The 12,354-nt window shown below is 40.5% G+C and overlaps 1 protein-coding gene across 4 annotated transcripts in view; it reads right to left on the bottom strand.

Annotated features, from left to right (window-relative positions):
- Positions 1–12,354, bottom strand: part of LOC143491514 (NACHT, LRR and PYD domains-containing protein 3-like) — a 189,672-nt gene that overhangs the window by 55,321 nt on the left and 121,997 nt on the right. For 3 of the 4 annotated variants that reach the window (XM_076990599.1, XM_076990598.1, XM_076990595.1), the window contains exons 2-3: positions 9,951–10,102; positions 7,328–7,402 (exon numbers count right to left, since the gene is read on the bottom strand). The exons of the other annotated variant lie outside the window; for it this stretch is intronic. In XM_076990599.1, the coding sequence (XP_076846714.1) occupies positions 7,328–7,402; positions 9,951–10,071 (196 nt within the window). In that variant the 5' untranslated portion in view covers positions 10,072–10,102. The remainder of the gene's footprint in view (positions 1–7,327; positions 7,403–9,950; positions 10,103–12,354) is intronic. 4 annotated transcript variants of the gene reach the window in all.

Raw genomic sequence — 12,354 nt, forward strand, 5'->3', positions numbered from 1 at the left:
ATTTGTGGTGGGGATTTTAACATGATTCTTAATTATGGTCTAGACACAACAAGTAAGAAAAGAAGCAAATCACATATCTCAAAACACATAAATAATACATTAGAGGAAATGGGTCTATTTGACGTTTGGAGGGACTTTCACCCTCTTGAGAAAGATTATAGTCACTACTCAGCAGCACATTTGGTTTACTCCAGAATAGATTATTTTTTCATGCAAAAAGAAGACAGAGATAGAATTAAAAAATGTGAAATAGGTGTAACTGATGTATCTGACCACAGTGCTCTATACTTAACAGTCTGTCTACAAGTCAGAAGAAGAGAAACTTTGTGGCGACTCAATATAGGAATATTAAATAATGAGGCCATAATCAATCAGATCCAAACAGAAATAGAAAACTATCTTCAAGATAATGACAATGGTGAAACAGATCCAATAATGCTTTGGGACGCCCTTAAGGCAGTCCTAAGAGGAAAACTGATAGAAATCTCTAGCAGCCTTAAGAAAGCAAGAATGGCATATTACAAGTCCCTTCTTACAGAACTGAAGACAACAGAAATTAGCTACAAATTACAACCGGATGATGAAAAGCAACAAAAGCTGAAAGAAACTAGACATAAAATAAGTGAACTCTTACAGCAAGAAGTAGAAGTAAAAGCACGATATCTGAAACAATCCTACTACGAAATAGGCCCAAAAGCAGCTAAACTGTTGGCAAGAAAGCTGCACAAGCAGCAAGCAGAAAGAGTGATTCACAAGATAAAAGACCCAAATTCAAACCAACTTAAATATGAATCAAAAGAAATTGAAAATGTATTTAGAAATTATTATATAGATCTCTACTCACAGAAAACGGCTACTAATAAAAAAGAAATAAACGCCTTTTTGGATAAAGTGGACCTACCATCTATAGGCGAGAGTCAAAATAAAAAGTTAATCTTAGGGATAACTACAGATGAAATTATAAATGCAAGAGGTAATCTTAAGACATCAAAATCACCAGGTAGCGATGGTTTTCCAGCCGAGTGGTATAAGAAATTAAAAAAGGTCTTGTCCCCAGTTCTCCTCTCTACATTCAATTGGATTTTACAAGAAAATAGTATACCTCCATCATGGAAGGAAGCAATTATTACTGTACTTCCTAAAGCTCAAAAGAATATAGAATTATGTGAGAATTATAGACCGATATCAATTCTTAATATTGACTATAAATTATATACCTCCATACTAGCTCAAAGATTACAAACCTTTATACCAGACATAATAGATGAAGACCAAACAGGCTTCGTTAGGGGGCGCCAAACCCAAGACAATATTAGAAGAACACTGCTTATAATAAATAGAATTAATAAAAACAAGTTGCCAGTAGCACTGATAAGCTTAGATGCAATGAAAGCATTTGACTTAGTAATTTGGGACTTTCTTAATATGACCTTGGAGAAATTTGGATTTGAAAAAAAAAGCATACAATGCATTAAAGCTATTTATAATGAACCCTCAGCTAGAATAAAGATCAATGGCTCGCTGTCAAGCAAATTTACACTAGAGAGAGGAACTAGACAGGGCTGTTGCTTAAGCCCCATCTTATTCGCCATCTACATAGAACCCTTAGCCCAAATGATTAGAGAAGACACATTACTGAGTGGAGTGGAAATTAACCATAAAAAACATGTGATTAGTCTCTTTGCAGATGATGTGTTGATATATCTGAACGAACCCGTTAGTCACTTTGGTAGGCTGTTGCAGATCTTGAAGAGATTTGGTGACTGTTCTGGGTACAGACTCAACATGTCAAAAACACAGGCACTTCTGTTCCACACCATTCCCCCACCAGAATTCAAGGAACATAAATTAAACTGGGAAGCCAATTCGATCAAGTATCTTGGAGTAAATATAACTAAAAACCCTTCTGAATTATACAAAGAAAACTATGACGATGTCAATAGTATAATAAGGTCAGATATGGAACGTTGGTCAACCTACCCTATGGACTTAACTGACAGGATCAATGTAGTCAAGATGAATATCCAACCCAGACTATTATACTTATACCAATCACTTCCAATACAAGTACCACAAATACAGTTTACAAAGTGGGACAAATTAATATCTAGATTTATTTGGGAGGGTAAAAGACCTAGAGTGCGCTTTACCACTCTCCAATTACCCAAGCTCAGGGGGGGACTCGCACTCACAAACTTAAGAGACTATTTTATTGCAGCTCAAGTACGTCCATTATTGAACTGGTGCTGTACTAATTTTGTAGCTCACTGGAAGGATATAGAAATAAGTAACTATAAATGCCCTGTTCAAACATTCATTGGTGAGAAGGAACTACCCCTTCAAGTTAGGGAAGAGATGGATCCAATAACATCTTTTACTTTAGATATATGGCACTCTGTTGTAAAACAGTTAAAATTAGATGATGGATTAAGCCTTCTAAAATGGATAGCTTATGACAAAAATTTTACTCCAGGATCCACTGACATAACGTACAGACACTGGGTAGACAAAGGTATAACTGCAATGTGCACCATTACAAAGGAGGGGAATATAGTAAGTTTTCAGGAAATGAAAGATAAATTTGGCCTAGTAAATGAAGATCTATTTAGGTATCTACAAACAAGGGACTATTACATTAAAAAGATTAAAAAAGATGAGGTACATCCTCTCATTAAAATCCTGGTAACATCTTACCAGAGACATACCCCAAAAGCAATCTCAAAACTATATCTATGTCTACTGGAAAGTAGAAAACACTCCACAATATACATAAAATCTAAATGGGAGAAAGAAATGGAGGAGGAGATTCTAGATGAAACCTGGTTTGAGATGTGGAAAAATCATCAAACTACAACACAATCACATAAATGGAGGGAATTTGCTTGGAAAAATCAGATTCGCTTTTTTATCACTCCTCAAATAACAAACAAACAAACTTCACAGCAACAACAATGTTGGAGAAAATGTAGAGAAAAGGCACCACATCACACACACATTTTTTGGAGTTGCAAGAGACTAGAACCATTTTGGCGACAGGTACATGATGATCTGTGTGAGGTGTTAAGTTACAATGTCCCTTTTACTTTCAAGCTACTTTACCTTGGGCATTTGGAAGGGTCTGTATCTATTGAAGACCAATATTTGGTTAAAATACTTCTCATTGCAAGTAAAAAGTCTATTACAAAAAATTGGTTGAAACCGGACATACCGAGTAAAGGGCAATGGGTTACTATTATTAAGGAAATCCAAGGGATGGAAAAGATGACATATAAATTGAAACTGAAGGAAGAATTATATGAAAGAAACTGGGTGAAATGGATACATTATACAGAAATGTTGAATGCAATGTAATTTCTATACTTTACACCATAGCTATTAAATAACCCATTGTTAAATAGGCCAACTGTTAATGTTATTGTTCTTTTCTTTTGTCTATTTGTTTGGTTCTTTTTAGTCATCTCTGTTTGATTTACTTGTAACATACTGACTGTATTTAAATATATAAATGTATGTAGATTGAGTATATTAACATACTCATTGTATTTGAGAATATACATGTATGTAGATGTTTTTCATTTGAAATGGAACGTCAATAAAAATAAAGTAAAAAAAAAAACGCGTAAGGCAAAAAAAAAAAAAAACAGTTCAGTTGTCGTTTCGGTCGTGTCGTGTCGTCGCGGTGCATCTCGGCAAGTAGGCCTATAAACATTTTTTGTTGTTGTTTGCTTTTTAAACCCCGTTACTTGAACATTTACTTATAATTTTTTTTTGCTGTTGTGTGGCAATTTTTAAAAATATTTTTAGTCAGGCATATTTTATTTAAAATATTTTTGAAATTTTGTACAGTGCCTGTGACAGTTTGATATGCGCACTGACGATGACTTTTTTTTGTTAATGTTCTCTAACGTTTCATAAAAAAATGTAATAAATAAATAAATAAATAAAAGCTGAATAAAGCCAACCTACCATGTTTATTCATTTATCTGAGTGTTTTAGGTTTTACTTTGAAGTGGAAAAAAGTCCTGAATGAGAACGTGATCCTGTTTAAGGTGCTCTAGATAAAAATAAACCTGATTCGACTATTAGTCGACTAAAGGGAATATCAGACGAATCAGATTTGACTATGAAAATCCTTAGTTGAAGGAAGTCTAGTTTCTATGCTAATAAAAGATGTCTGATCCAAAATTGCTTGTAACATGCAACCACTCAGCCCGGGCTAAGCCATTTGTGGCCACCAGAGGGAGACACAGATCAGCCACACCTGTCACCCAGCCCACTGGAGAACAGCTCACAGGCCCCCTGGTGGTCAGTGTTAGTTAAAGAGATCTTATGGGCTGTCTGCTGAGTCTCCTCTATTCCTCCTCTCTACAGTCTTGAGTTCTGTCTTCAAACTCTTGAGTTCTCTTCATTCTTCCTTGGTCGGAAGAGACGTTTTTAGCAGTTTTAATCATGTCAGCCCTTTCCAGAGGTGGGCAGTAACAAAGTACATTTACTTAAGTACTGTACTTAAGTACAGTTCTTGAGTATTTGTACTTTACTTAAGTTGGTTTTTTTAAAAATACTTATGACTTTCACTTCACTAAAGTTGAATAACAAATACAGTAGGCTACTTATCACTCCACTACATTTCTGTCCAGCTCTCGTTACTCGTTACTTCCACACACAACTCTCCTCCCCTCCCCCGATAGTATTTTCACAGGTGACAGCCGATCAGCAATCAAGGATGTGTCTGTGAGGTGTAAAATCAAGTTCGGTGTCGCTAGTCGTTCTTTTCCTAAATAACAGCAACATGAGCGGAGACGGCGGTGATGGAGCATGCCAGGGTTGCCAACTTTTCAAGATCGCTTGGAGGGAGATTTGAACCTGGACTTGGTGGCGAGTGTAAATTGTTGATCGGGGGGTGGCGAACGTTACCGGGGCGGTGAAAAATGGACACAAATTAAGTATTACATCGCGATCGCCGGTGGTTGATAGATATAGATCAGAGGTAAATAAACTAGATTTTTTTTCGGCGTGAGATATCGGAACTGTGGCGTGAGAGCGTGTGAAAACGGTCAAATGCGTGTGTCTCTGGCAACCCTGGCATGCTCTTTTGCACCCATGGCCGTATCTCGACAAAATGTTCCAGTTTTCTGAACGGATGAATCATTCCTATCGTTTTGAATGCATGCTTTGTTTGCCAAAAACAAACTATATCACTGCATACCAAAATTCACCGTCCCACCTGAGGAAGTATATTACGGTATGCAGCCTAAATGTTTTGTTAAGTGACTATGTAGTCAGAGGAGCTTTGCAGTAAGGTTAGTGAAATGACTTTGCCTGCTCACTCCACTGCTAGGTCTGCTAGGATCACTATAAATAATGTTAACATTATATTGGCAAGTAATTCAAACTACGGAAACATCAATAAGGGAAACCGTGTGGGTTAATCGAATCTTGTCAAATAATATTTCCATTCTAATGTCAGTGTAGAATTAATGTCAATAATTCTAATGTGGCTGTGATTTCTAGTTTGAAAAGAGTTTGTTAGCATGTTGGGTGGCATGGAGTTGGTGGGCTTTAGCCATACTGCAAAAGGTTGTAGCAAGGTTAGACTACCAAGATGCCACACTGCTAATTTTACTTTGTCTTTGTTTATATTGACTGTAGCATAATGTTGTATTGGATGACTGAATACCTAACTAGCAAAGAGAGAAAACAGTCATTTTATTATTGACTTTTAATATGGTAACATAATTTGCTTAAACAGGTTAGGCTAGGCTAATCAGTGAATTGTGGTTTTAAAAAATGTTTTTGTTCCTTAAACTAAAGTGTAGGTTAAACTTTTCTGCTACCACTACCTGAATGATGTACATCATTGGAATATGCCTTATGGATTATTATCAAAGACTGTATGAATATTATGCCCAAAGAGGATTTGGTAGGATGTATAATACTTTTAAACTATAACTTTTTTACAAATGTGACGGAAGGTGTACTTTAATACTTAAGTATTTTTAAAAGCAAGTACTTCAGTACTTTCACTTAAGTAAGATTTTGAACATGCAACTTTCACTTGTATCGGAGTAGCATTTGACCAGTGGTATCTGTACTTTGACTCAAGTAATAAAATTGAGTACTTCGTCCGCCTCTGGCCCTTTCCCCTGACATCTTTATTTGTTGAGGTTCTCTGTGCTGGTATCACACTGGTTTGGTCACCCTGAGGGTGATGGTTTGATCTGCTCAATAGGAGATCCTGTGTGATTGTGTCACTCTCCTATGTGATTGTGTCACTGTCAGTGTCCTGTGTGATTGTGTCACTCTCCTGTGTGGTTGTGATATATATAATATAAGATATGGTTATTTTAGCTAGGGCTTCAGACAGTTTTGACAGTTTTATTGCTCCCCAATAAAACTTTATTGCCCCTCCCCCTTATCTGCCATTTTATTACTCAATGAACATTCCTTTGTGCATCCTGAGCATGAGACCTAATTGTAATTAGTTTAGATGATTATCAGGAGTCCCTAAACCAAATGCTTTTCTGTGTCTTTGAAGTATGTGTGTGGGTGTGTGTGTGTGTGTGTGTGTGTGTGTGTGTGCCAGGTACATAGATTACCCGCCCCCAAACATTTGCCCCCTCCATTGTCTTTTTGAAGTATAAAGCCTGGTTTATACTTGACGGGTTGCGATCGGCACGAGGGTCTCGCGCGTTGTCGATTTTGCAAACGATTTTGTGTGTTTGCATCTTCTTCAATATATCAGTGATGTGTATATTCAGATGTGATCTTCACTACATAATCAGTGATGTGTATATTCAGATGTGATCTTCACTATATAATCAGTGATGTGTATATTCAGATGTGATCTTCAGTACATAATCAGTGATGTGTATATTCAGATGTGATCTTCAGTACATAATCAGTGATGTGTATTGTCATGGTCCCCACGGCAACCTCTTTTCTTAGTGTGCTTTTATTTTGAAATCCCTTATTGTGTCTGACTTCATGCCCCACCTTGTACCCCGCCCCCTCCTCATTGTTTTCAGGTGTGTCTTGTTTGGTTCTGTGTTTTATTCAGTGTATTTGTCCTGTGTTTAGTCTTTTGTTTTGTGAGTTATTGTAAGTTCCACTAGTTTTGATACTGTTTGTAATCTTGCTGGTCCATGTCTTTAATGTCTTTTTGTGTCCCCTGTTCTGTGTATTAATGTTCTCCTTTAGTGTTAGTTGGTGTATTTGGTTACTGTTTGGTTTGTCTTTGTTTTATGTCAGTATATTCTGTGCAGTGTTGGTTCAGAGTCCACACTTGTGTCCAGCCTACCTTGCCCAAACGTTACATGTATAAACAGACCTTCACTGAGTGCAGGACTCCCTGAAGATCCTCCAGTCTGAACTGGGATGGTGCTGGAACTGGACTTTTCCTGAACTGGAGGAGAGAACAGTGGAAAATACCAACGTTATTAACATAATTAACTTTGTATAAAAGAAGATTTGCAGCATTGAGAACTGCTGTATTCATATGTTTTTATATACAATACTCTATATATATATATATAATGTGTTTATATAAGGTTTGGGGAAGGTGTGGGGGAAATGCAAAGTAAGAATGCTTTAAAAATAGATGTGTTAATATTTTATTTGTTAATTAACAAAATGAATGACAAGAATCAGTCATGCCTGGCCCCGCCCACTACCCCTGTGTGGTGCTTTCATGTGTCAAGTTTGGCCCCGCCCTCTACCCCTGTGTGGTATTTTCATGTGTCACGTCAGACCCCGCCCTCTACCCCTGTGTGGTGCTTTCATGTGTCAAGTTTGGCCCCGCCCTCTACCCCGGTGTGGTGTTTTCATGTGTCACGTCTGGCCCCGCCCTCTACCCCTGTGTGGTGCTTTCATGTGTCACGTCTGGCCCCGCCCTCTACCCCTGTGTGGTGCTTTCATGTGTCACGTCTGGCCCCGCCCTCTACCCCTGTGTGGTGCTTTCATGTGTCACGTCTGGCCCCGCCCTCTACCCCTGTGTGGTGCTTTCATGTGTCACGTCTGGCCCCGCCCTCTACCCCTGTGTGGTGTTATCATGTGTCACGTCTGGCCCCGCCCTCTACCCCTGTGTGGTGCTTTCATGTGTCACATCTGGCCCCGCCCTCTACCCCTGTGTGGTGCTTTCATGTGTCACGTCTGGCCCCGCCCTCTACCCCTGTGTGGTGCTTTCATGTGTCACGTCTGGCCCCGCCCTCTACCCCTGTGTGGTGTTATCATGTGTCACGTCTGGCCCCGCCCTCTACCCCTGTGTGGTGCTTTCATGTGTCACGTCTGGCCCCGCCCTCTACCCCTGTGTGGTGCTTTCATGTGTCACGTCTGGCCCCGCCCTCTACCCCTGTGGTGCTTTCATGTGTCACGTCTGGCCCCGCCCTCTACCCCTGTGTGGTGCTTTCATGTGTCACGTCTGGCCCCGCCCTCTACCCCTGTGTGGTGTTATCATGTGTCACGTCTGGCCCCGCCCTCTACCCCTGTGTGGTGCTTTCATGTGTCACATCTGGCCCCGCCCTCTACCCCTGTGTGGTGCTTTCATGTGTCACGTCTGGCCCCGCCCTCTACCCCTGTGTGGTGCTTTCATGTGTCACGTCTGGCCCCGCCCTCTACCCCTGTGTGGTGTTATCATGTGTCACGTCTGGCCCCGCCCTCTACCCCTGTGTGGTGCTTTCATGTGTCACGTCTGGCCCCGCCCTCTACCCCTGTGTGGTGCTTTCATGTGTCACGTCTGGCCCCGCCCTCTACCCCTGTGGTGCTTTCATGTGTCACGTCTGGCCCCGCCCTCTACCCCTGTGTGGTGCTTTCATGTGTCACGTCTGGCCCCGCCCTCTACCCCTGTGTGGTGCTTTCATGTGTCACGTCTGGCCCCGCCCTCTACCCCTGTGTGGTGCTTTCATGTGTCACGTCTGGCCCCGCCCTCTACCCCTGTGTGGTGCTTTCATGTGTCACGTCTGGCCCCGCCCTCTACCCCTGTGTGGTGCTTTCATGTGTCACGTCTGGCCTGCCCTCTACCCCTGTGTGGTGCTTTCATGTGTCACGTCTGGCCCCGCCCTCTACCCCTGTGTGGTGTTTTCATGTGTCACGTCTGGCCCCGCCCTCTACCCCTGTGTGGTGTGTGTTCTCTTAGTTCTGCCGTTGTTTTGGTTGCCTTCGTTTTCCTTCTGTTTGTCACACCTTCTGTTTTCCCGCCATATGTTGAGTTTTGTCAGCTGTTCCTGGTTTATCCTTGTGAGTAGTTGGGTTTATATTCCCTGCATGTTCAAGTCTTTCCTTGTAGGTCTATGTGTTTATTGTCATGTATCATTTGGTGTAAGTTCACTTGCTCTCATGTTCATGTAAATCCGAGACTCTTGTGCTCACTCACAGCCTGGTTAGTGCTAGTGCATGTGTCCATGTTGTTGTATGTTCTGGTTAGTGCTAGTGCACGTGTCCATGTTGTTCTATGTTCTGGTTAGTGCTAGTGCACGTGTCCATGTTGTTCTATGTTCTGGTTAGTGCTAGTGCATGTGTCCATGTTGCTCTATGTTCTAGTTAGTGCTAGTGCATGTGTCCATGTTGTTCTATGGTTGAACTTCCCTAGTCCATGTTTTGTTGAGTATGTGTATCATTGCTAGTTTTTCTGTCGGCTTTAGTGTTCGTAGTATAAAGTCTTTTATTCTTTATGTCTATTCTGTCTTAGTGCTTGTTGGTTTCTGGTCTTGTGGTTGTTTTGTATTCTTATGTTCTTCGAGTTCCCGTTTAGCGTACAACTGTTACTGTTAGTTCTCCTGTTATATTTTAATCTCGTCTCCATCATCAGTTTAGTTATTTTGTTCATAATGCCTCCCCACCCCTCTCTCTCCTCTCCCTGTCAGCACAGCTGGGCTTCCATATATATAAACCCAGTAATTATAAATAAATATTAACTGTGGTCTCTGATCATCTCAACATTCAGATTCATCTCTTACCTCCACATATAATGTTCATGTTCACTGGTCCATGAAACTGATTCCCATGGAGCTGAGGAGCACAGACATTCCCTCCCGTCTGAGCTGTGATGTTGGTCTGGACTGGAGTAGATCCCTCCATCTTCTAATCAGACGTTACTTCACCAACACCACTAAACATCAACATATGAGGATGGCATTAAATTAAAAAAAAGTTAGTGTTTCACATGTGTGAAATAGCACCACTCAGTGTATCTCACAGTTTGTTTATTCACAGAGTCAGCAGTATTAAACAATTATTAAATAGTAATCAAACAGCAAATTATATTCTATTATTTGAATAATATAATAATTTTTGAATAAAATAATAAAAAATTACAGGATAAGTTTGTAGATGGTTGGCTGTGAGCAGGTTCATATTTTTAGTACACAGTTCAATCAATAAAGGTTCTTTCACATACGAATACATTAATTCAGATCCAGTAATCTTTTCAATTTAAGAGTAGAGCATGGGTTAAAGTTCTCCGTCACTACGACGGATTTCCGTCATTTGATTTTTTTGGGGAAAAAATCCGTCAAATCATAATAAACAACACACGCACGTGCTATCTGTTTTGTGGCCGAAATATGATTCTCACTGGCGCTCATCAGCGCTGGATAGATGACGGCGGTGTCATTTGATTGACTTGCGGTTCATTCCGCCTTCAGATTTACGGATGTTACGTAGAAAAGTTTTTACCCCCCTCCTGCCTGGCATGACCGTAGCACGCGACTCTGTACACCTGCGCGAACGGCGGAGGCTACTTGCTGCGTCACATTCTTTTTGCAGTGTAGTTCCCTCAAAAACAGGGGAATGAACATTTACCTGACCAATTGTAATGTTGCATTAGTGCTGGAATTTAGGCTAAAGTACTTTAAAATGCTTGAAAATGTAACTACTTCGTTTCACAACAAATATCTGTCTGACTGAACAGTTATTACGCTAACAAATACGAGCCTCTTGTAATCCCAGGATGAAACATGAGAGAACGTGAAGTAGTTAAGATTGGGCGTTTTGAAAATAAACCACCATTAAATAATGTGATAAAAAGAGAATTATTTCGAATCATTTCGAGTATATGTATAAATATTTAACTTAATTAAATTTAACGTTGAGAACGCGTTGAAATGGACCTTGAAAGTGACGTACAAGTGCTTTAATTCCACCTTATAAAGGTGTATGAACCCGGCAAACATGACTTGGTTCACTGCGCTGAAGCGCTGTGCGCGCGAAGTTACAAAATTCGAGAGGTGCACGACTGCGAGGCTCTCGCGCACGGGTGGAGCCACCGCGATTACGTCATTTTCGGCGTGCGGACCCTCGCGCTGCTCACGCCACTCGTGCTGTGTCAAGTATAAAGGCTTAAACCAGGCTTAACATGGATGGTGTTGTTCTGTTTGTATTTAAAAGCTCTATCCAGTGGTGTTAATTTTTTTGTAACATACCTACTTAAAGCAGGTAATCTTACGGCTTATGTTTTTGCGATGGTGAATCTGATAAAAACAAGAGAGCTTCATACCTCTCACCAGGATTCACTAAATTTGACTTGATCTTTAAATAATTTTCTGGAAGAGGACCCCCAGATAACTCCCATTAAATACACATTTATGTACATTTATTGCTCAGGTGTTCATTCTCTCTTCTCTCCTTACACAGGCTGTTTAGATAAATATACTTTATAAATGTGTTTATTGTGTAGAATTAGGCAAAAGAGGCCGTGTCCCAACTACACCACATTTTCAGTAATTGCTGGCATTGTCTTTTGCCAAGAAAAAATTTTCAGTCAAATGAAAATTTCTTGCTTTAACCCATGGAGTAGAGAAAAAACTGAACTGATAAATAAATTTACTGATGACAGTCTACCACTCCATTAGCTCCTCCCCTACTGATTATTGTCACACAGGGCTACGCCCCCCTCTCCTCGCTGTCACTCTGGTGTCTGTTCCTCGTGGTTCTGTCGTAATCGTCCTCAGCTGTGTCTTGTTAGTTCCATGTACTTATAGTCCCTGTGTTTCCCTAGCCCCTTGTCGGTTATTTGTTCTGTCGTGGTTTGTTCCAATGTAGATCGCTGTTCTTTTGTGGGTCGTTGTGCTCTCTGTTTCCCTGCCTTGTTCGCGTTTTCCTGTTTGCGTTATGCCTATGTACTTGTGTAATTTGGATGGCTCTCCCATTATGACCCGTGACTGCTTAGATGACTTCGATTATGGAATTCCTTATAATAAATCTCGCTCTTCTCAGCATTTGTGTCCGTCCCCTCGCTTCACAGCGCATGCTGCGTTACAGTATAACCGACCAATCAAGGACACAGCGAGAGAGCGAGACTCTGGTAAGTTTACCAGTTTACCACTCATCGCTGTAATGAGATGTTGGCTGGTTCAATTCAGT

This window comes from Brachyhypopomus gauderio, unplaced genomic scaffold (assembly GCF_052324685.1).
Source record: "Brachyhypopomus gauderio isolate BG-103 unplaced genomic scaffold, BGAUD_0.2 sc76, whole genome shotgun sequence".
NCBI lineage: Eukaryota > Metazoa > Chordata > Actinopteri > Gymnotiformes > Hypopomidae > Brachyhypopomus > Brachyhypopomus gauderio.